Below are 21,630 nucleotides of genomic sequence, written 5' to 3' on the forward strand. Positions count from 1 at the left end.
TGTGAACTTATTAAAAACTCTCTTTAAGGACTGGAGGTGTGGCTCAAGTGGTAGAGTGCCTGTTTTGCAAGTGTGAAGCCCTGAGTACAAATCCCAGTCCTATCAAAAAAGAGAGAGAGACATTCTTCTGTGTCTTAAAAAAAATACTCTCTTTAAGTGTGGATTCAGTTGTGTTCATTGTTGCACGCTTGCATTATACAAGTACTTTCCCTTCCCTTGGATTTTTGCCAGTACTTGAAGAGATGTTTGCATGCAGATATCTGGAAGTGAAAACCTTCAAAGAAAGGAATGGACTTACAGAGTGGAGAGGATATAAACTTTTCGACACACAATGAGATCACATCAATGTTTTATTTTAAACTGAGCAGATGAATGCCACAATATTGTACACATGTAGGGAACTTCTTTAAAAATGACTGGCAGACTTTCCAAACATAGAAGCCCTGAGTTCAGTTCTTTTAATAGACATATTTGGCCTTGTTTTAGGCTTCATTTCATTCCCCTTTTCTATTGACCACATCTTATTAATGAAAATGGTTGCACCAAAGAGTGAGAAGATGGCCGTTAGAACCCCTAGTGGGAGCACATAGGAGAAGTGTTTTTTTGTCAGGGCTTCTTTTTTGACTGGAAAGGTACCTGGAAAGTCAAGGGTGGTTTCAACATAAAAGTCCACTGCATGGTTCCAGCTCACAGCAACCACTGTACAAGCACTACAGAGTATAAGGAAAAATGTAGAGATTTTGTAACAAGATCTCAGGAAATCTGGGTACAGGGCTTTCATCCAGCTGACGAAAGCAGCCTCCATGCTGAAAAACAGGACTCCCAACTTCATAAAATTAGCCAAGAGTATCAGGTTACGTATATGGTGAAGTTCAGGAGGAACGATCCAGCTCTCGTTGATAGTGGTGTGTATTGGTAACTCAACTATTGAACCTGAGATGTTAAACTTTTGATAATAATCAGCTTCCCAGAGACCTATGAACAAAACTTGGACAGTATCATTCTCGAATTCCCACACGTGCCAAGATTTACTCTTGGCTAGGATTATTCCAAAAACAAAGGCTATCAAACTGCAAAGTATGCCATTCCGTAGGTAGTTCCATTTCTTTTCTTCAGGAAACCTGAGGATCAAGTTGAGGAGGCATAGAGTCAGGCCAGGAACAGGGAAGAACGGGGGATGCAGAAAGAATGCGTCATGGTTTATTCAGTGCTGAAAATTTATGTCTAGTCTTTCTTGTCTGAAAGCTATATTTAAGCATTCTGTATAACTGTCCGTGTCCTAAATATTTTAGATAAGAATAAAAGAAGCCTAGAAATCCATGACTATCACAGGAGTATCCATTTTTAAGACATGCTGGGCATGTAGCTCAGAGAGAGAGTGCTTGCCTAGCATGTACAAGGCCCTGAGTTCCAGCCCCAGCATCACACACACATATACACAAAAAGAATTTGTAAGTCATTTTGGAGGGCAATTTGGAAATATCTTTCAAAAGCCAAAACATTCTTACTTCTTGTATAGCAACTCCAATTCTGGGAATTAGTAGTAAGATAAGAGCTTGCAAACTCATCTGTAGAGGGATATTTGTTGCAGCACCACTTGCAATAGAGAAAAAATAGAAATAACCTAATTGGGTATGAGTAGAGGAATGCGCAAATGAATTGTCGTTACCAAGGATGATTTAAACTGTATGAACAGCAGGAAAAAAATCCAAAAAAAAGCAAAAGGAATAAAATGTGTGATATGCTCAACTGGGTCAAAAGAATACCTTCCTTGATTTTCTTCCTTCCTACAAATAGATATGAACATTTTTTAAGTTTAAGAGATGCACACAAAAAGGAGTAATATTCAGGATATCAATGGGGTCCTGGAGAGGTATTCACTTTTATTTACATATTTTTTCTGAAGTTTGTAAGTTTTTAATGGAAATTACACATACTTTTGTAATTAAAAGCAGAATGAGCATGATCTTAAAGATACATATATGAAACATGACAAATCATGGCCATTTACATTTTTTACTCATCCTTAGTCAAAACTTCACTGTTTGTTAGATACTTCCTTGTTTTAAGTGCAACTTTTAAAATACCCTACTGTGTTTTACATGAAGCAAATATCTTCTATGAAGAAAATCTTACGCCTGGGCCAAGTAAAGTGGCTCACACCTATAATACCAGCCACTCTGGAGACAGACAGCTGGAAGATTAAAGCCAGCCCAGAGAAAATTAGTGAGACCCAATCTCAACAAACTAACTTGGCATGGTGGTGTGCACCTACAATCCAAGCTATGTGGGAGACATAAGTAGGAGTACCATGAACAAAGAACTCTAGGCAAATATGCCAGACCCTTTCGGAAAAATTACTAAATCAAAAAAGGGTGGAGCATGGCTCAAGCAGTGAGTATCTGCTTAGCAAGTGCAAGGTCCTTAGTTCAAACCCAATATCACAAAAAATAAGAGAAAAAATAAAGAAAAAGAAAAAATAGACTTCACATTTATACTATAAACCAAATTGTTTGGGTAGCTTGTCAATTCAAACCCTTCAGTGTGTTAGAGATCATCAGATAATGACGACCCAAGAGCATGCTCCAAATTTAAAGATTCCTTAGACCTTATTTTTTTAATTACCTGTATGTCCTGTTCATTAATTCACACATGTGGATGATGGAAGGATCACAAATGTTCTTTGCAGAAATAAGATATGTTGGACAGGGAGGGGAACGTCCAGCCAACCTGGGAAGATCCCAGAATGTGGTGAGCCACCTACAGCAAAAGCAGTAATGTTAGGTAGAGATTGGGGCTTGAACAAAGTGTCACAAATCTCCTGTTTTTCATAAAATATCCATTACATGCTTACCCTACACTTTGTATAGGCCAAGCCCATTGTAAACACTTCAGTAAGATTGTCACATTCAGTTCTCTGGACAGTCCAATGATAGGCATACACTTGTGATCCCCATGTTATACACGGGGAAACAGAGCACTATAGGTTAAGTAACATACTCAAGTTCTAAGTTACACAGGTACAAAGGGCAATACAGTTTTCAGGGCCATGGTGGCTGGATTCAGTGCCTCCTGCATCTCTTGATATTGGATGGGACTTATTCCCATCAAAAGAGTGTCAGCAAATAGATTAATTCCATGTCAATTATGATGGCCATCTGTATCCTATAAAAATGAAAGTGAATGATAGAAACAGACTGAAAACTACAAAATACTTGCCTCCTGTCTCCTTATCTCAGCTTTCATAAAGATCTTTTCACAGACAATACTTTTATCTAAAAAGAAAAAAATATGAATGTTAGTGAGAAATTCAATTCCTTTATACGTTAATGGTGGAAATGGAAAATAGGTGCAGCCATGTGGAAGACTGTACAATGATTCTTCAAAAACTTAAACACAGAATTACCATTTGGTGCAGCAATTCTACTTGTGGCATGTACCCAAGAACATTCAAAGAAGGCTCTTGAATAGATAATTTGTACATCTATGCTCACGGCATTCCTCACAGTAACCAAAAGGTGGAAACAATCTGCATATCCAGAGATGGATGAAGGAATATACAAAAGTGGTCTATACATTCATGCAAAGAAGGAAAATTCTGGCAAAAGCTACAACATGAATGAACCTCGAATACATAATGCTAAGTGTAATGAACCAGTCACAAAAGAGCAAATACTGTATGATTCCACATGTACACAGTCCCTAGAGGACTCAAATTCATGGAGATAGAGTAGAGTGGTGGTTTCCAGGGGATGGATAGAGGAGAGTCAGGGTGAGTGGCTCAGTTTCACTTAGGTAAGATGAAAAATTCTAGAGAGGATTTAAACAATTGAATGATCTTACTGCCAGTGAACTGTATGCTTCAAAAGGGCTAAGATGGCAAATTTATGTTACACATATTTTACGATAGTAAAACTTATCTTTAAACAGGGCAAATACTTTATAAAGAGCAAAGAAATGTTTAATTTATAAAAGGAAGGACGCCCTGTGGTTTGGCAACACCATCACATAACTTCCATGTCACAAGTTAATCTTTCACTTTCCCCACATGACTGTTTGCATGCAAGGAGGATGTGATCACCATGGCAATGATACTACCCAAAGCAGGAGTCACCACTCATATTCAAAGTGACACGCACATGGACTCACCTAAAAATGTCAACTGCTCTAGTGACTGTGCTGAAAATATAACGATGATCCTTTATGAAAAATAAATATGAAATGAGATAAATCTTTTGTGGGACCATCAGTCGAACCTTTTCCTCAACACCATGAAATGATAAAGGGATGCTCAAGAAGGCTCAAGGATCTCAAGGACTCTTCTCAGAAATAAACATTCTTATGTTTCTGTGACTACTAGTAATGGCTGGGGAATTCTGTGTAATGGACACATACCAAGACATAGTCATAGTCTGCATCACATAATCACTGGAAGGGTATATAAATTTCCAGCCCCTTCCTCTCTCTGTTTCCTGGCTGCCACTCAGTGTGGAGCTTTTCTCCACCAAGCCCTTTCACCATGATGTTTCTGCATTGCCATAAACCTAAAAGCAATTGATCCAGTCCACCACGCACTGAAACTTCTGAAACTATGAGCTAAGTAAATATTTCTTCCCTTAAGTTATTTTCTGCAGATATTTTGTCACAGCAACAGAAAGCTGACTGACACAACAACTGACAGAAAACACAGGAAAGAGGTCTAAAACTTTTGAAAAATGCTCAACTTCTCTAATACAAGAAATACACATTAAACCCAGTGCTGAGCATTTTATGAAGCCAGTATTACACTTATCCCAAAACCAGGCAAAGACACCTCCGAAAAGGAGAACTATAGGCCAATCTCCTTAATGAACATTGATGAAAAAAATCCTCAAAAAAAATAATGGCAAACTGAATTCAACAACACATCAAAAAGATCATTCACCACGACCAAGTAGGCTTCATCCCAGGAATGCAGGGGTGGTTCAACATATGAAAATCAATAAACGTAATAAACCACATTAACAGAAGCAAAGACAAAAACCACTTGGTCATCTCAATAGATGCAGAAAAAGCCTTTGATAAGATCCAACACCATTTCATGATAAAAGCTCTAAGAAAACTAGGAATACAAGGAAAATACCTCAACATCATAAAAGCTATATATGGCAAATCTATAGCCAGCATTACACATAATGGCGAAAAACTGAAACCATTCCCTCTAAAATCAGGAACTAAGTCAAGGATGCCCACTATCTCGACTCCTATTCAACATAGTACTGGAATTCCTAACCAGAGCAATTAGGCAAGAAGAAGGAAATAAAAGGAATGCAAATAGGTAAAGAAACTGTCAAAATATCCCTATTTGCAGACAATATGATTCGATACCTTAAAGACCCAAAAAACTCTACTCCAAAGCTCCTAGACACCATCAAAAGCTATAGCAGGTAGCAGGATATAAAATCAACATAGAAATATCATTAGCATTTCTATACACTAATAATGAACAAACTGAGAAAGAATATATGAAAACAATTCCATTTACAATAGCCTCAAAAAAAATCAAATACCTAGGTGTAAACTTAAAGGATGTGAATGACCTCTACAAGGAAAACTATACACTTCTGAAGAAAGAGATTGAGGAAGACTATAGAAAGTGGAGAGATCTCCCATGCTCATGGATTGGTAGAATCAACATAGTAAAAATGTCGATACTTCCAAAAGTAATCTACATGTTTAATGCAATTCCCATCAAAAATCCCAATGACATTCATCAAAGAGATAGAAAAATCTACCGTTAAATTTATATGGACACACAAGAGGCCACGAATAGCCAAGGCAATACTCAACTTCAAACTATATTACAAAGCAATAACAATAAAAACAACATGGTACTGACAGTAAAGCAGACATGAAGACTAGTGGTACAGAATAGAGGACCCAGATATGAAGCCACACAACTATAACCAACGTGTCTTTGACAAAGGCTCTAAAAATATACGATGGAGAAAAGACAGCCTCTTCAACAAAAACTGCTGGGAAAACTGGTTAGCAGTCTGCAAAAAACTGAAACTAGATCCATGCTTATCACCCTATACCAGTATTAACTCAAAATGGATTGAGGATCTTAATATCAGACCCCAAATTCTAAAGTTGGCACAGGAAAGAGTAGGAAATACTCTGGAATTAATAGGTATAGGCAAGAACTTTCTCAATGGAACCCCAGCAGCACAGCAACTAAGAGATAGCATAGATAAATGGGACTTCATAAAACTAGAAAGCTTCTGCTCAACAAAAGAAATGGTCTCTAAACTGAAGAGACCACCCACAGAGTAGGAGAAAATATTTGCCAGCTACACATCAGACAAAGGACTCATAACCAGAATATATAGGGAACTCAAAAAACTAAATTCTCCCAAATTAATGAACCAATAAAGAAATAGGCAAGTGAACTAAACAGAACTTTCTGAAAAGAAGAACATCAAATGGCCAAAAAATACATGGAAAAAATGCTCACCATCCCTAGCAATAAAGGAAATGCAAATTAAAACCACACTAAGATTCCACCTCACCCCTGTTAGAAGAGCCATCATTAACAACACCACTAATAACATGAGTTGGCGAGGATGCAGGGGAAAAAGGAACCCTCTTACACTGCTGGTGGGAATGTAAACTAGTACAACCATTCTGAAAAAAAATTTGGAGGCTACTTAAAAAGCTAAACATTGATCTACCATATGATCCAGCAATACCACTCTTGGGATATACCCAAAAGACTGTGACACAGGTTACTCCAGAGGCACCTGCACACCCATGTTTATTGCAGCACTATTCACAATAGCCAAGTTATGGAAACAGCCAAGATGCCCCACCACTGACGAATGGATTAAGAAAATGTGGTATTTATACACAATGGAATTTTATGCAGCCATGAAGAAGAACGAAATGTTATCATTCTGCTGGTAAATGGGTGGAATTGGAGAACATCACTGAGTGAGGTTAGCCTGGCCCAAAAGACCAAAAATCATATGTTCTCCCTCATATGCGGACATTAGATCAAGGGCAAACACAACAAGGGGATTGGACTTTGAGCACATGATAAAAGTGAGAGCACACAAGGGAGGGGTGAGGATAGGTAAGACACCTAAAAAATTAGCTAGCATTTGTTCCCGTCAATGCAGAGAAACTAAAGCAGATACCTTAAACGCAACTGAGGCCAATAGGAGAAGGGGACCAGGAACTAGAGAAAAGGTTAGATCAAAAAGAATTAACCTAGAAGGTAACACACACGCAAGGAAATCAATGTGAGTCAATGCCCTGTATAGCTATCCTTATCTCAACCAGCAAAAACCCTTGTTCCTTCCTGTTATTGCTTATACTCTCTCAACAACAAAATTAGAGATAAGGGCAGAATAGTTTCTGCCTGGTAGTGAGGGGTAAGGGGGGGTAAGGGAGGGAGCGGCGGGGGGAAGGAGGGGAAGGGGGGAGAAATGACCCAAACAATGTATGCACATATGAATAAAATAAAATAAAAATTAAAAAAATCAGTGCTGAGATACTGTTTCTCACCTATCATACTGAAGTACAATTCAAATGTCTTACACTGTATTCTTTTAACAAGGCTCTGAGGAAAGTCATTCTCATAGATTGCTCATTGGAGTACAAAATGAATCACCCATATATTTTCAGATTTAAAAATCATTATAGGATTGAGGGCAAAGAACAAGTGGTATGGGACTTGTCCAGTGAGTGTGCGGCCTTGCATTCAATCCCCAGTACCACAGACAAACAGAACATATGCATCGACCCTTTCATCCAACACTGCTAGGACTCTATCCTCGAGATATACTGGCAAAAGTACAAAAAGTTAAATGCACAATTATAATATACTCACTCATGCATATATAACTGCTTCATAAACTAGAGTACATTCATATGATGGAAAACTATGCAGCCACAAAACAGTGAGAAAGGGGCTCAGGGGCATGCATAAAGTGGTAGAACGTGCCCTGAGTTCAAATCCTAAAAAGCAAAAAAACTGATCTCTAGGGCAAAAGAGATAGGGTAAAGTTTGATCAATGGCCACTAAGGTACTGTTAGATAGGAGTAAGAAGTTTTATTGTGAAATTGCACAGTAAGGTGACTACAGATCACAATAATATGTTGTACAGTTGAAAAACCTAGAAGAAAGGATTATGAAAGTTTTTGAAATAAGAAATGATCAATATTTTAGGAGATAGAAATGTTTAACCTAAGTTAAGCATTACATTATATATTTATATAACAAAACATTACATGTTACATTGATACATATATTTTAGGTATCAGTTAAAAATTTTAAAGATATCTATACGCTGATATACAGTGATCTCCATGAGTTTACTGTCAAGTGAAAAAAAATGATGCTAAACAATATACATAGTGTGATAGCATTTTGCAAGATATGATTTAAATATTAAATACCTCCTCCTGATATGCAAAACAAAACAATGGAAAATAAACCAAATAACTTAAAAGTTACATATGATGGGAGGGAATAGGAAGGGAGTGAGAACAAACATGGTTCTTTCAGAATAAGCCTGGTTTTACAATTTTAACTTTGAAAATATGTAAATATTTCACATATTCCTAAAGAATTGTTTGTCAAAAAGGCAAAAGCAATCCCTAAAAATAGAAAATAAGCTAAAATTTGCTTATCAAGCTACTGGCGTAGCCGTACAAAGAAGATCATTTTACTATGCAGTATTATAACTACTTATATCTACTACTTCATGAAGTAGGAAGACAATAGTTAATAGGGTAGCAATGGAAAGAAAGTAGGAGTGAGAACTCTAATACATCATACAAGATGTATGGAGTAATGAAGATGGAAGGGGAGGTGGCTAAGTAAATAGAAGGGTTACTGAAAGAGAAGAAGGAGATAGAAAAGATCAACTGAAGGCATAGTGAGAAAGAAAAGAAAAAGGGGTCAGTGTCCCTGAAGGATGGGGGAATGGAGACAGAAAAAAAGAAAGAAGGAGAACTACTTTGTTGTGGACAGAAATTACAAATGGGAGAGCGATAGGAGAAGGGCAGAGGAGATATGATTTAAAAGTTGAATATTTAAAAAAACGGGTGTATATGTGAATATATAAGTGAGTATATATATATGTGAATATATTTTGGAACTCACATATAATGACTGTAAAAAAAAAGGAAAGGAGAAAAAGCAAAAAAGAAACCAAGAAAGACAGATCAAAAAATACCAAACAAATAAAACCCTAACAGAGACAAAAACAGTCAATATGTTGTTGGGGAGGAGGGTGGCTGTCTTACTTCTCCAGACAAGTTTTAGTTTTGTTAAAGAGAGATTTTGACTGTGTTTGAGGAATTGTGAATTGTTTTTAAATCTACTGGGGTTGTGAAGCATCACATACCTATGGAAAACTAGAGGAAATCTAAAATCTGGTTGAATGAATCACCCTGAGGCACACATCCATGTAGCCACCAGTCCGTTAAAGGTACCGCATAACTGCTTCCATTCATTTCTCTCTACCTGTACCCACTCCACTCAGCATGCATCCCCAAACATCTCTGTGTAATTTTCCTGTTTTTCACACTGGGAGCTGTGGAGTTGGCACTGCTTTCTGTCACTTAGCCAGAAGTGAACCAAGCCTTGTATGCACATATGAATAATAAAAGAATAAGGAAAAAAAGTTTATTAGTACAGCAAAGCAAATGAAAGATAGATAATACACAACCCAGACATGGATGTCGATAAAGCTGATAACAGATGCAAGGAGTGCTCTGATATCAGGGTATTCGTAGTAAAAAAAAGTGGGTGGGGGTTTGGCTCAAAAAATAAATAAATAAAAATAAAAAAAAATAAATAAATTTTAAAAAGTTTTCGAGTAATAGAGGTTTAACTAATTTTGGTAAATATGTACACTTTAATATTTAATATACATTACTAAGAAGCAATACATTAACTGTAATACTTGGCAATTGTTAAAATAGAATAATATTTAGGAACATGAGAAAATGTTAATGGTGGGTTGAATCTGAAATGCAGATGAAACTAAGCATATATGGTACTATGGTCTTTTTTGGACATCATTAAATATATTAGGATAATGCAAAACAAGATGCATCTAAACACTGGGATTACTAGGGATTTCTCTTTACATCTTTGTTTTAGGATAAATCTATCACTTTGTTGTCTGTATTGGGATTTGAATTCAGGGCGTCACACTTGCTAGGCATGAATGCTACTGCTTGAGCCATGCCTCCATCCCTTTTTGCTCTGGTTATTTTGGCGATAGAGTCTTCCTTCTTACCCAGAGTGGCCTTGACTGCCATCTTCCCTACTTTAGGCTCCCCATAAATTGAACCGTTACAAGTCAAACCATTTCTGTTAGTGAGATTTTTTGTGGCAATGACCAAAATACCTAGAGAACAACTTAAAAGAAAGAACTGTTTATTTTTCCTCCCAATTTCATTGGTTAAGTCCATGGTAAAGTGGTCCTGTTGATTCTGGGCCTATCATGATGGTGGGAGCTGCAGAACTACTCACCTCATGGTGTCCAGGAAAAAGATGAGAGGAGAAGAGAGAGAGACACCCAGGACATGATACAGCCCCCAAGGAATGCACCCAGTGCCCTATTTCGTTCCAGCTTCACTTCCTGATGTTTCTATCACCTCCCAATATAGTGCCGCCATCAGTGGACCAACTCAGTAACACATGACCATTTTGGAGGGTCACGTTATATCCAAACTATAACATGACCGTAAATCAGGGACCATGTATCTGTACAGAAAATAGAATACTGTTCCAATTCAAGCCTTAAAAAGAAAGGATATTATGACACAAGAAGCAACATGGATGTACCTTGAGGACATGCTAACTAATTGAAACAAACCAGTCACAAAAGCTCAAATAGCCTCTGATTCCACTTATGAGGTCCCTAGAGGAATTATATATCCATACAGACAGAAAGTAGAATGGTGGTTGCCAGGGGCTGTGAGCAAGGAGGAATGGGGAGATGGCATTTAATTCCATTTAACGTTCAGCAAGCTGAGAGTTTTGTCACATGCCTGTAATCCCAGCTAAATGGGATATTTATATAAAAGGATCAGAGTTTAGGGTTGATCCTGGGAGAAACATACTGCCAAAATAATAATATTAACGATAATAATGGGGAGAATGCTCAAGTTGGGGGAGATGAAAATGTCTGTAGATAGATGGTGGTGATGGTTGCCCAACCATGTGAATATACTTAATACCACATAACTGTACACTTAGATTTGGTTAAAGGGGCCTATTTTGTTACGTATATCTTATTGCAATAAAAAGAAAACACAAAGAAGAATGAAGCCTCTACTAACCAGCACAATAGTCTTCAAGTGAACCAGCAATGTGGCAGGAGGATAGTCACTCCACTGGTCGGCACCACTAATATGGACACAACTCCTCTCACATGTCCTTCATGGTCCTTCACCACTGGCTTTGTGGTCTAGGCAGTTGTGACCTAGACCTCCCCCACCTTCTATTCTGTCAGAAGATTCCATTACCCACTGTCATTGCCTTCCACATTCTCAGTTGGTAGCTCATGAATGCCATGACAACACCATCTGGGGCTTGACCATGACACTATTTTCAGTTCCCTTTTGTCATCTGTCATTTTAGCCTTTGGGGGTTAGGGTTTCCTGTGGACCACCAGAACGCATGTTCAAGATCCCTCTCACTGATTCACACCTGTCTGCTATAGCTTTCTTTGTTTTGGCCCAGAAGTAGTGTCTAATCCATATCATTGGAGGTAATGACATTTTAGAAAAGGTAATTTCCATGTGGAAATACAGATATAAGCAAAAATGGCATCCACCTGGATGAGATTTAATTGTGACATCCTGACAACTAAATCCCTAGGAAAGATATTATTTAATTCATGGGAAATTACCTCCTTCTAGGTAGACCTTGATTATAAATTCATTGGAACGTGGTTCACATGTGTGTGAAAGTAGAATATGGAAGATGATCCCTAATTTTTGACAAATTGGCCTGCTAACATTGGCCTGCTACACATTGAGTTTGTGTAAGGAAACAAAACTTCCAAAAGCCACAGGATGTCAGCAAGGCAGTACTAGAACCAAATGCATATATAGAAGCCATAATCCCAGTGGAATTCTATGCTTGCAGCATTTTCATAAGGAATTTATCCCAAGCAAATGACCAGAAACATGTGCAAAGATTCAAGTGCATTCCAGTGAGATATAACTGAGACAAAATGGAAATGAAAGCTCCTAAAAATACTTTAGGGAATACATTGAGAAAACCATTGCATATCCTTATGATAGCATATTACACCTCGTCAACATTACGTTGAAGCATAATTAAGGAAATTTCCCAATATAAACAGCAGATTTCAAAAATGTGTCATTGACATATTCCTGTATCTTTAAAAAAAAGAAAGGAAGAGATGGAGAGAGAGAAAAGGATGAGAGTGAATAAAGGAAGGAGCAAGGGAGGAAGGAAGGAGGGAGAGTAGATGGAAGGAAAGACAGAGGGAAATGAGGACAGGATGATGGGGGAAGAATGGAGGAAGGAAGGATGGAGAGAGGAATGGAAGAAGGAGAAAAGTGAGTATACCAGAAGTAGGGAGACAGGAAGAATAAAAGAAAGAGGGAAGTATGAGGGAAGGAAGGAGGGAAGGTAGGAGAGAGGAGGGAGAAAGAAAAAGAGGACAAGAGACAAGAACAAAGGGTAGAATAGGGCAGGAATGTGAGAGGGAAGGAGGAAGGAAAGAATGAGGGAAGGAAGAAAGGAGAGACAGAGGCAGTAATGGATATGTTGCCTTCCATTGCAATAGAAGCTTTGCAGATGTGACTGTGTTAAGGATTCTGAGATAGGGAGAGGAACCTGGATTATCTGCAGGGCCCAGTAAATTACACCCGTTTTTGTAAGGGGCAGGCAGGAGTGGGAGGGTCAGTGGAATTGGGATGGTAGAAACAGAGGTAGAGAGAGGTCAAAAATGCTAAACTGTCAGATCTATAGCTGGAGGAGGGGGCAGGAGACAAGGAGACATTCCAGCCCCGGGAAGCTGGAATGGCAAGGAAATGAAGTTTTCAGAGCCTCTACTATGACTTCCACAGCCTTGGCTTTAGCTCAGTGACATTCATTCCAGACTTCTGACCTTTGCAATGGTAACAATTAATCAATGTTGTTCTAAACCACTTTGTTTGTAGCAGTATATGTTTTTTTCTTTTTTTTTAAAGAAGGACTCCCTAAATAGTCCAGGTTGACCTCAAAGTTGTGATCCTCCTGCCTCAGCCTCCTTAAGGGCTGAGATATCAGAGTGCACCAGGACATCCGGCTTAAGTTTGTAGCAATTTGTTACAGCAGCACTAGGAAACTAATTTAGAGCCTCTATCTGGCTGTGAGATGACAAGTGATTTTATTTGTTCTTTATTGTCCCATAATATACTTATCTAGTTTTCTGTATTGGCAGCTGGTCATCTTTCAAAGAGGGAAGAACAACACAGGCACATGAATTGACCTCCACTCTCTAAACCAGTGCCTAACTTCAGGCATCCACTGGGGGTTTTGGAAGGTATCCCCCATGGATAAGTGCGGACGATGCACTCACAGCTTGGACAGCACTCTCTGAGCCAGGAAAGGCTTCCAGCCTAACATTAACACACTGGTTCATGTCACAACAGCCCATCTTTAATTACAAAGGACATGGTGGGCTCAGAGACACGAGGTCATTTGCATATGGCCGTTAAACTAGGAGGTGACAGAGGTGACTTTGGTGTGGGCAGTTGACTGTGGGATTTTGAATGTTTTAGTGTCTCTCTGTGTTAGTAGACTTTGCTATGACAGATGGAGCCCACAAATGGCCCCAATTCTTTAAATCTTCCTGTATCGCACTGTACCATGTGACTAAATAGCTACATGTGCTGAGCAGGTAGAACATGGTCCACCCACTTTGAGTTTGACTTTGTTCATGTGACGTGATTTGGTCACTGGAAAGTCAGCATGTACCACTCTAGGCCCTGTATTGTCCAGATGCAGCCTGGGTGTTCCGTAGTCAGTTAAGGCTCTGCACCAGGGCAGCTACTGTAGTGAGGTGGGGAAGGTCCTGTGGATAAGCCCCAATTCCCAGGGTTTGGGCTCTGCTGTGGGTGGGGAGGTTCCAGGCATGCAAAGTTGAAGTTGTGGGTGGGTGGCAGGTTCTACAAACACAGTTAGTAGGTTAGGGAACACTCTGTCATTCTCAAAGTCCATGCCTTGCCCTGCTCAGGGAACTCAGTGGCTGCAAGTTTTCCCCTTTTCCACCTAAGACCCCAATTTAATGTTTCATTTAGAGAGTGAAGGGTAAACAATTCTTGTCACTTGTATATATACCTACACTGCTAGGTTGGGTGGTGGGATTAGGGCTCTAGCCAGCTGGCTTGCTAGCTTCCACACCCACCCTTTGTCATTGGCTGGAGCCTCAGTCCTTGGGTGGTTTCACCCACTTGCTGGACTGGAGCCTCAGTCCTTGGGTGGTTTCACCCACTTGCTGGACTTGGGGCAGGTCAAGGGGCCTTTAATAAACTGGATTAGTCTAGAGTTCTCTTATGGATGGTTTTATTTATGTCTACACACTGTGCTGGACTGAGTGGTGCTCTCAGGGCTGAGTCAGAGCAAGGTTTCCTCCTTTTTTTTCTTTTAGAGATTTAATATAAGGTATTTTTTTCTCTAACTACTCTCTGGCTAGTCTCTTACTGGTGCCCTCTCTTGCCTTACTAACTTTCCTTCTTCTGCTTGAAGCCACATGCCTGAGATTTTATTTCTGGCGCATGGAGACACAGGGACGTGGTGAGTATCACCATTCACACACACCCATTTTATGCATTTTAAATGTACATTTGTGTAGCTCTAAGCACATTCCATACTGCTGGGCAGCCATTACCACCATCATCTCCAGAACTCTTTCATTTTCCTAGCAGAAATTGTGTAAGTAGTAATCACTAATCCTAGACCCCACCCTTGCACCAGCCCTCTAAAGAGCAAAAACAAATGTATAAACTCTTTAAATCAGCCAACACCCTAAAGTGAAGCATCACCATATAGCAGAGTAGACTGTACTTCTTCATCTTCATATTTGAGAAAATTTTAGAGATGGCTAAATAAGAATACAGCAGGAAAGTTTTGCCCTGGAAAACCAACCTCTTATACAACAGCTAACTTTCTGCCATTGAATATACCCACAACACACGCCAGTGGAAGTTTCCCCAGTCAGGATGAATTGTCCAGAACCAATGGTTAACTGTGGACATAACTCAGTGACAGAGCATTTGCCAAACATACATGAGGCCCTGGGTTCCATCCTCAGCAGCAAAAAAAAAAAAAAAAAAAAAAAAAGAGCCAATGACTAGGAGAAAAGTCACATGCTGCCTCTGAACAACTCTCACTGCCACCAGCCATACACAAGATGCTGTCAACTAAACCAGTCTCCCACATAACACCAGAGTTCCGTGGGGTCTGATGCCTAGATATCATGTGGGCATCACCGCGCATGGTGAGAGAACTGAAAATGGAAATAGTCTGTGGTGCAGAAACCAAAATGAGGATTCAATCATTAATGCAAACATGAAAGTCCAAATTCTTGCTTGACACTGGTTCTAGCCTAAATAAACAGTTCAAATAATGGAAATGCCAGTGGGTTAGATGGTATAGAGGACCTTGCACACGCTAAGCACATGTTCTACCATGCAGCTAAACCACAAGTCTGTCAGTAAATTTTCCGTGTCATCACTCTTCACCAATTACAGAGATGAAGATTTCACAACAGTGCATGAAAACCTTCCCTCAAAACCTAGCTCAGCTCAGCTACCATGAAAACTGGACACTCTGGAACAAGTCTAAATTCATTTATCAATTTGTTTGTGTCTTGCGCAAATTTTTATTAAAGTATTTCTCCTGTCCTTGTTGAAGTGCCATTAGCAAAGTGCAGACAATGGGATTTCAACGATTTTGAGACAAGGGGATCTTCTGTGACGACGCGGCTCCCTTAGTGAGGCCTCTATCCTGCATTCCATCTATGACTGGATCCTCATGGACCTGGGTAGGGTGTGGGGTGTTGAACACATGATGCCTTTTGACTGGCAAAGCTCCTTCTGACTCACTTTTGGATTTGTGATCATCTGGTTATGGATATTTGAACTTGATATTCAGAGAGGACAGGTAACTCATTGAAACCCACACAATTACGTCTCCTGGGTAGGAGAGACATAACTATTCGACTTAAAATTAAACAGAATGCTACCAACTTAAAAGTAATCTGACACTGGCTATCAATTTTGTAGAAAGATTGGAACACAGAATTAATCACAAAGGGCTTACTCATGCTGCCCCACATTTCCTTGTCTTGCATGATAGCCAGTCAGTAATGCCCTCAGACAGTTGGTGCAGTGTCTCTTCTAGGGTAGAAATGTGTGGTCCCACTGCCTCCCACCTGCTTCCTACTATTGACATGCAGGTCTTTTGATTTTTTTAGATGGGGACTCACTATGTTGCCAAGGCTGGTTGTAACCTCCTGGTCTCAAGATATCCTCCTGCTTCAGTCTCCCAAGTTGCAGGGAACTGGCGCAACTGCACAGGGCTCCAGTGCGTGGTTCTGTCTAGGAATTCCAGAGATCCCCACCCAGGATTCACACTGCTGGGTTCCCTCCCCAAAGACCACCATGATCACACATCCTGGGCCAGGTAGAGGAGGTTGGTTCAACAATCAGCACACGTGTATCGATGTCTTAATGCAGCTTCCTCCAGTTTAATATTATTTGCTTTTATTCCAATGACAACACAAAAATTTTTGGCGGCACTGGGGTTTGAACTCAGGCCTTCACGATTGTGAGGTAGGTGCTCTACCACTTGAGACACCACTAGCCCTTTTTGCTCACTTTTGCCCATGCTGGCCGGGACCACCATCCTCCTATTTTAAACTTCCCAGCATTGGGCCCAGCTATTTGTTGAGATGAGGTCTCACTAACTTCCTCCCCCAACCCTGGGCTGGCCTTGAATCTCAATCCTTCCAATGTCTGCCATCTGAATAGCTAGGATTACAGTTGGGAGTCACTTGCACCCAGGAATGCAATTTTTTATTAGCACATACTATTTATAAGATGGGTTTCATTGTGATATTTCCATTTGTGCCCATAATGTACTTTAATCAAATTCACCCCATATAATGCAAACTTTAACAAGTCCCCTCCATGAACTTCCTTTTCTAGGGAGTCTTCAGGGAAGAAGCATTCTTCACTGAATTCGCTTCAGCTCCTAAGGTCAGAGCTTCTGAAACAGGTTAATACACACCTTTGGATTCCTGAGTTCTCATTTGTTTGACAAATTTTCCGTAGACCAAGGGACGCGATGGAGAGCTCAGTACCATGCTGTTTTTCACACTTTATCTGGAGACTACACAAAGTGGTTGTTTTCCTACTTAAACAGAAGGGAGTGCTGTGCAGGCTAAGATGAAACAATTTGGTGTTTTCTTCTGTCTGTCATGGGGAAGCAATAAGAACCTATGTGTTTGGCAGAGGCATTTGTGTACGGTCCTCTTATCTCCTCGTGAATTCACTTTTCAGAAGTCTAACAGGAAAATCCTGTTTAGATATGTGAACTTAGAAAAGAAAATCCTGCCATCTTACCTAAGCCATAACTCACATAAAAAGCTTTGCATTGACTTCATTCTGCATGCAGAAACCATGGCCAACTGTTACTGACTCTTAACTCAGCCTGTATTTGTATCTTCCCCATTTGTGGAGAAATGGGATTTCCAGCAAATGAAGTGTTATGGGAAACTTGAAGAGAGACATGGGACTCTGAGGCAAGGAAGCAATGCTTTATTGTGCTGGCACAGACTCAGCAAATTTGTGTCCAAAAGCTGAGCCCCAAGAACAAAGGGGTCTCAGCTTATGTACACTTGTAAGCAGGTTACAGAGGCAATAAAATAAAAAATAAGGTTTAACCAATATGTGATTACATGCAATTCTATAGGCTACTTCACCCTAGTGCTATGTGACCTTCTACCCCCGGTGCTACGTGACCTTCTTCACGTTTGGATTCTTTACATTTTATCTCTCTGCTATGCCATCCCTTCCCCCCTGCTACTTTATCAGAACACAGGCCTGTCTGTTTCTCTTCTGGTCCTCCTTCCTGCTACATTATCCCCCCCTTGATGCTCGGACCCACCTAGGGTCAAAGAGCATCATCTTGATTTAGGGGTTTGTATTTCCATAGCATCATTACAGGGGAAGCCGTTTTTCTTTCAACTGTAGCCTTGATGAGGCTAGAGACAGACCTTACAATCAGGGGGGCAGGCAGGACAAAACCAGGCAAGCCCCTAAAATCAAAAGCATAACACTTATGAGGGTTTTGAATCCCCCAAAGTTGAAAACCGTCAGCCAAATAATCTCCAGGGTTCCAACCTTTCCAAGTCTGGACTGGGTAGTGGGCGATTTTTCTCATTTGGTCTGTGATTTCTTCTATGACATTTTCTTCATCATCAATCTGAAAGTAGCAGTTGCTTAGGTTAAATTTCCCAAAAATTCCTCCCTCAGAAGCCAGCAAATAGTCTAAGGCCAAGCAGTTCTGATAGATGGCATTGTGCATCTTAGTGCTTTTGCCAGCAAATCGAGAGCTCTTGCGGTTTCATTAGTTGTAATTTCAACAACAGCCTGCAGTGTGATGATGCGGTTGAGCACATATATATATATATATATATATATATATATATATGCTATAGCCCCAGAACCTGTCTTCTGCCCAAGTGGCAGGACCGTAGTACTGGATGATTTGCTTGGGAGGCCATTCGTTGTATTTACAATTGACAATTTGTAAGGCACCTCATTTTTGTCTACTTAATTTTTATTCATATATGGGGACTCCCAGTTTTTCACCTTGTCTAAGGAGAAGCAAGAAGTATGGCCTGATCGAGCCTAGTACACAAGACCCAAACCAGCTGCTGGGTAGTACCCTATAAGCTTGCTTCCCACAGATCCAATATAGCCTACTGGGTGCCCGCCAATCTATGTTTACGGTACATTTGCCCCAAGCTTTCGAGAGATTAGAAAAGCTGGCCATTGGGTGGGGCTGGGGCTCTGTGTGCTTTGGAGCTCCCCACCATTGGGTCTCTTGGGCAGTTTTATTATAAAAGCTTCTGTCCTAAACAAGTTAAATCCCCTACCAGGCGGGAGATACAGTAATTCCCAATGATAGAAATTTTGAGGAGCCAGACCCATGGGTCTAGCTCCCTTGCTTCCCATGGCCAGTGGCCTCCCATGTTGGTGTCTGGGCTATAGACACAGCCAATGAGAGGAACAAGTTTTTGGTCTTGCCAGATATAGGGAACTCACTTTTCACTTCCTCATAAAAGAAATGAAAGACTTGCTAAGAGGAACTCTCATGATTGATAATCACTAACTTGAGGTGCAGTAGGTCCCAAGATCATACCCCTTTTCCATTTATCTTTATACTGACAGTACGCCTCTGTTCCCAATCTGAGAGTTTAAGTACAATAAAATTTACAGGATTACAATTGCCAAGGGTACAGTTGGGTATAGGTGTTCCCTTGTGGAGGAGAGCCAAGTGCCCTACTTTCTGCCAAGTAGCCCATGAGACACAGCTCCAGTAAGCTCAATAATGCCAACCTGCACCACCACGTGACCTGCCAAGTGGGTCTGGGCACATGTATTTATCATTTAACATAGACTTTCTCCCAGGCTCTCTCCCAGGCTAGGCCTCTCCATCCCCTGCTACCTCAGTCTATAGCTGCACATACTTCAAAAAACACTGACACTGGTTTATCAGGGTTGAATACCTGGGTACGGTTAATGGGGTCCCTAATTCCTCCCCAGATAACACCATCAAATCTCCAGATCTCCGATCATTGTTCCCGAGGTCTATAGGTGGGGTTGAAGCAGACATGCTGGTTACCATGGGAACACACTAAATAGATGGTACAGTTGTGAGTGCATGACCCAGTGATGGTGCCTGCATGGGACTAGTAAGTATGGAAAAGCAAAATCCTGGTGACAACACTTCCTGCCTGAGTAGTATGCATACATAGGTCACAGGAGGAGGGCTCTGGGACCATAAAGGGAAACCACATCAGTAACAATAAACAGTAATTATGCATCCTGCCCAAAAGAGGTAGAAGAGAGCTAATAAAAACTTTTCACCATGAGTCCAGTCAGCAGAGGAGGTTTCTGCCAAACCTATGGCAAAGATTAGGGTAAGAACTACAGCAACGGACACAGATAAGGGGTGACAATGCATTGTAGTAAAATTACTGACATAGAAACAGTTCATCTATCCTGTTAGACAGTTGATTCCTCATGCTTCTGCCATGTGTAGCCTAGTCAGCTTCCGGAGTGACTAGAGCAGGGCTGTCGTCTTGTTGTTTATGGTCCCCTATTGTTTCCTGGGAAGGGGAGTCCTGCTGAGGAAGGGTGCTAACATTCCAGTGGTGCTCTTACATGGCAAAGCTGGAACAGGAATGCACTCCCACTTGAGAGAAGCTGGCTTGACTCGGCTGTAGTGGATCCAAGGAGCTATCTCTGCTACTTTGACTGCAGTAGGGGTAGACAAAAATGACAACAAAAAGGCCTCTCCAATGAGGCTTTAACAGTTGGGTATTCCATTCCTTTACCCAGATGGCATCCCCTGGCCTGTAAGGGTGCATGGGAGTTGTCAGGCTGACAGGGAGTCTCTCCCAGACCCAGTCATTGATCTTTGAGAGTCAACTCGAAGGCCTGCATCTGCTGCCTCAAGATGAGGTCACCTATTTCTTTAAGGTCCCCCTTATGCCCTTGATTAAGGGGAATGGGCATCCATAAAGGACTTCAAAGGGTGAGAGCCCTGTCCACTTTGTGGGACTAGATCTAATTCTTAGTAATGCTATGGGCAGTAATTGATCCCACTGCAGATGGGTCTCTTGACAGTTTTCCTAACTAATTTTAGAGTTCTATTCATGTGCTCCACTTTTCCTGAACTCTGGAAGCAGTAGGCCATATGCAACTTCCAGGTGATTCCTAAGCCCTTAGCCATTAGATGTACCACCTCTGCCACAAAGGCTGGCCCATTATCTGACTCAATAGACACAGGTATTCCAAACCGAGGGATGACTTCCATTAACAGACATCTGGCCACCTCCCAGACATTTTCAGTTCATGTGGGGAAGGCTTCCACCCATCCTGAGAAGGTACAAACAAACACCAACAGATATTTGCATCCTCAAGTTTGTGGCATTTCAGTGAAATCCATGATCAAGTTTTCAAGAGGACTTCCACCAACACTCTACACCTGGGAGGTGCTTTTAGCCCTGGTCTGGGGTTATTTTTGGCACATAGGTTACATCTCTCACATACTGCCTTACTTATGCTGGAGAGCTTGGGGACATAAAAACGCTGGGTCACGGTGGTCTCAAGGGCTGTTTGCCCTGAATGAGTTCCTTCGTGAAGCTGCTTGACAAATGTAGGGCCAGCGACTTGGGTATGGCAATGTGGCCATCAGCAAACTTCTATCATCAGTTTGGTAGAAATTTTCCCTCCTTGGTATTAAACCAAGCCTGCTCTTATAGTGTGTACTGTGGGTCCCATTCAGCTAAGGGGCATGGGAACAAGACTGCC

The 21,630-nt window shown here is 40.7% G+C and overlaps 1 protein-coding gene across 1 annotated transcript in view; it reads right to left on the minus strand.

The window, feature by feature from the left end:
* Positions 1–406: 406 nt before the first annotated feature.
* The window catches only part of LOC141419511 (uncharacterized), a 29,892-nt gene continuing 8,668 nt past the window's right edge, over positions 407–21,630 (minus strand). The window contains exon 2 of the mRNA XM_074062300.1: positions 407–1,121. Within this exon, the coding sequence (XP_073918401.1) occupies positions 407–1,121 (715 nt within the window). The remainder of the gene's footprint in view (positions 1,122–21,630) is intronic.

Source organism: Castor canadensis, chromosome X (assembly GCF_047511655.1).
Source record: "Castor canadensis chromosome X, mCasCan1.hap1v2, whole genome shotgun sequence".
NCBI classification, from domain to species: Eukaryota; Metazoa; Chordata; class Mammalia; order Rodentia; family Castoridae; genus Castor; species Castor canadensis.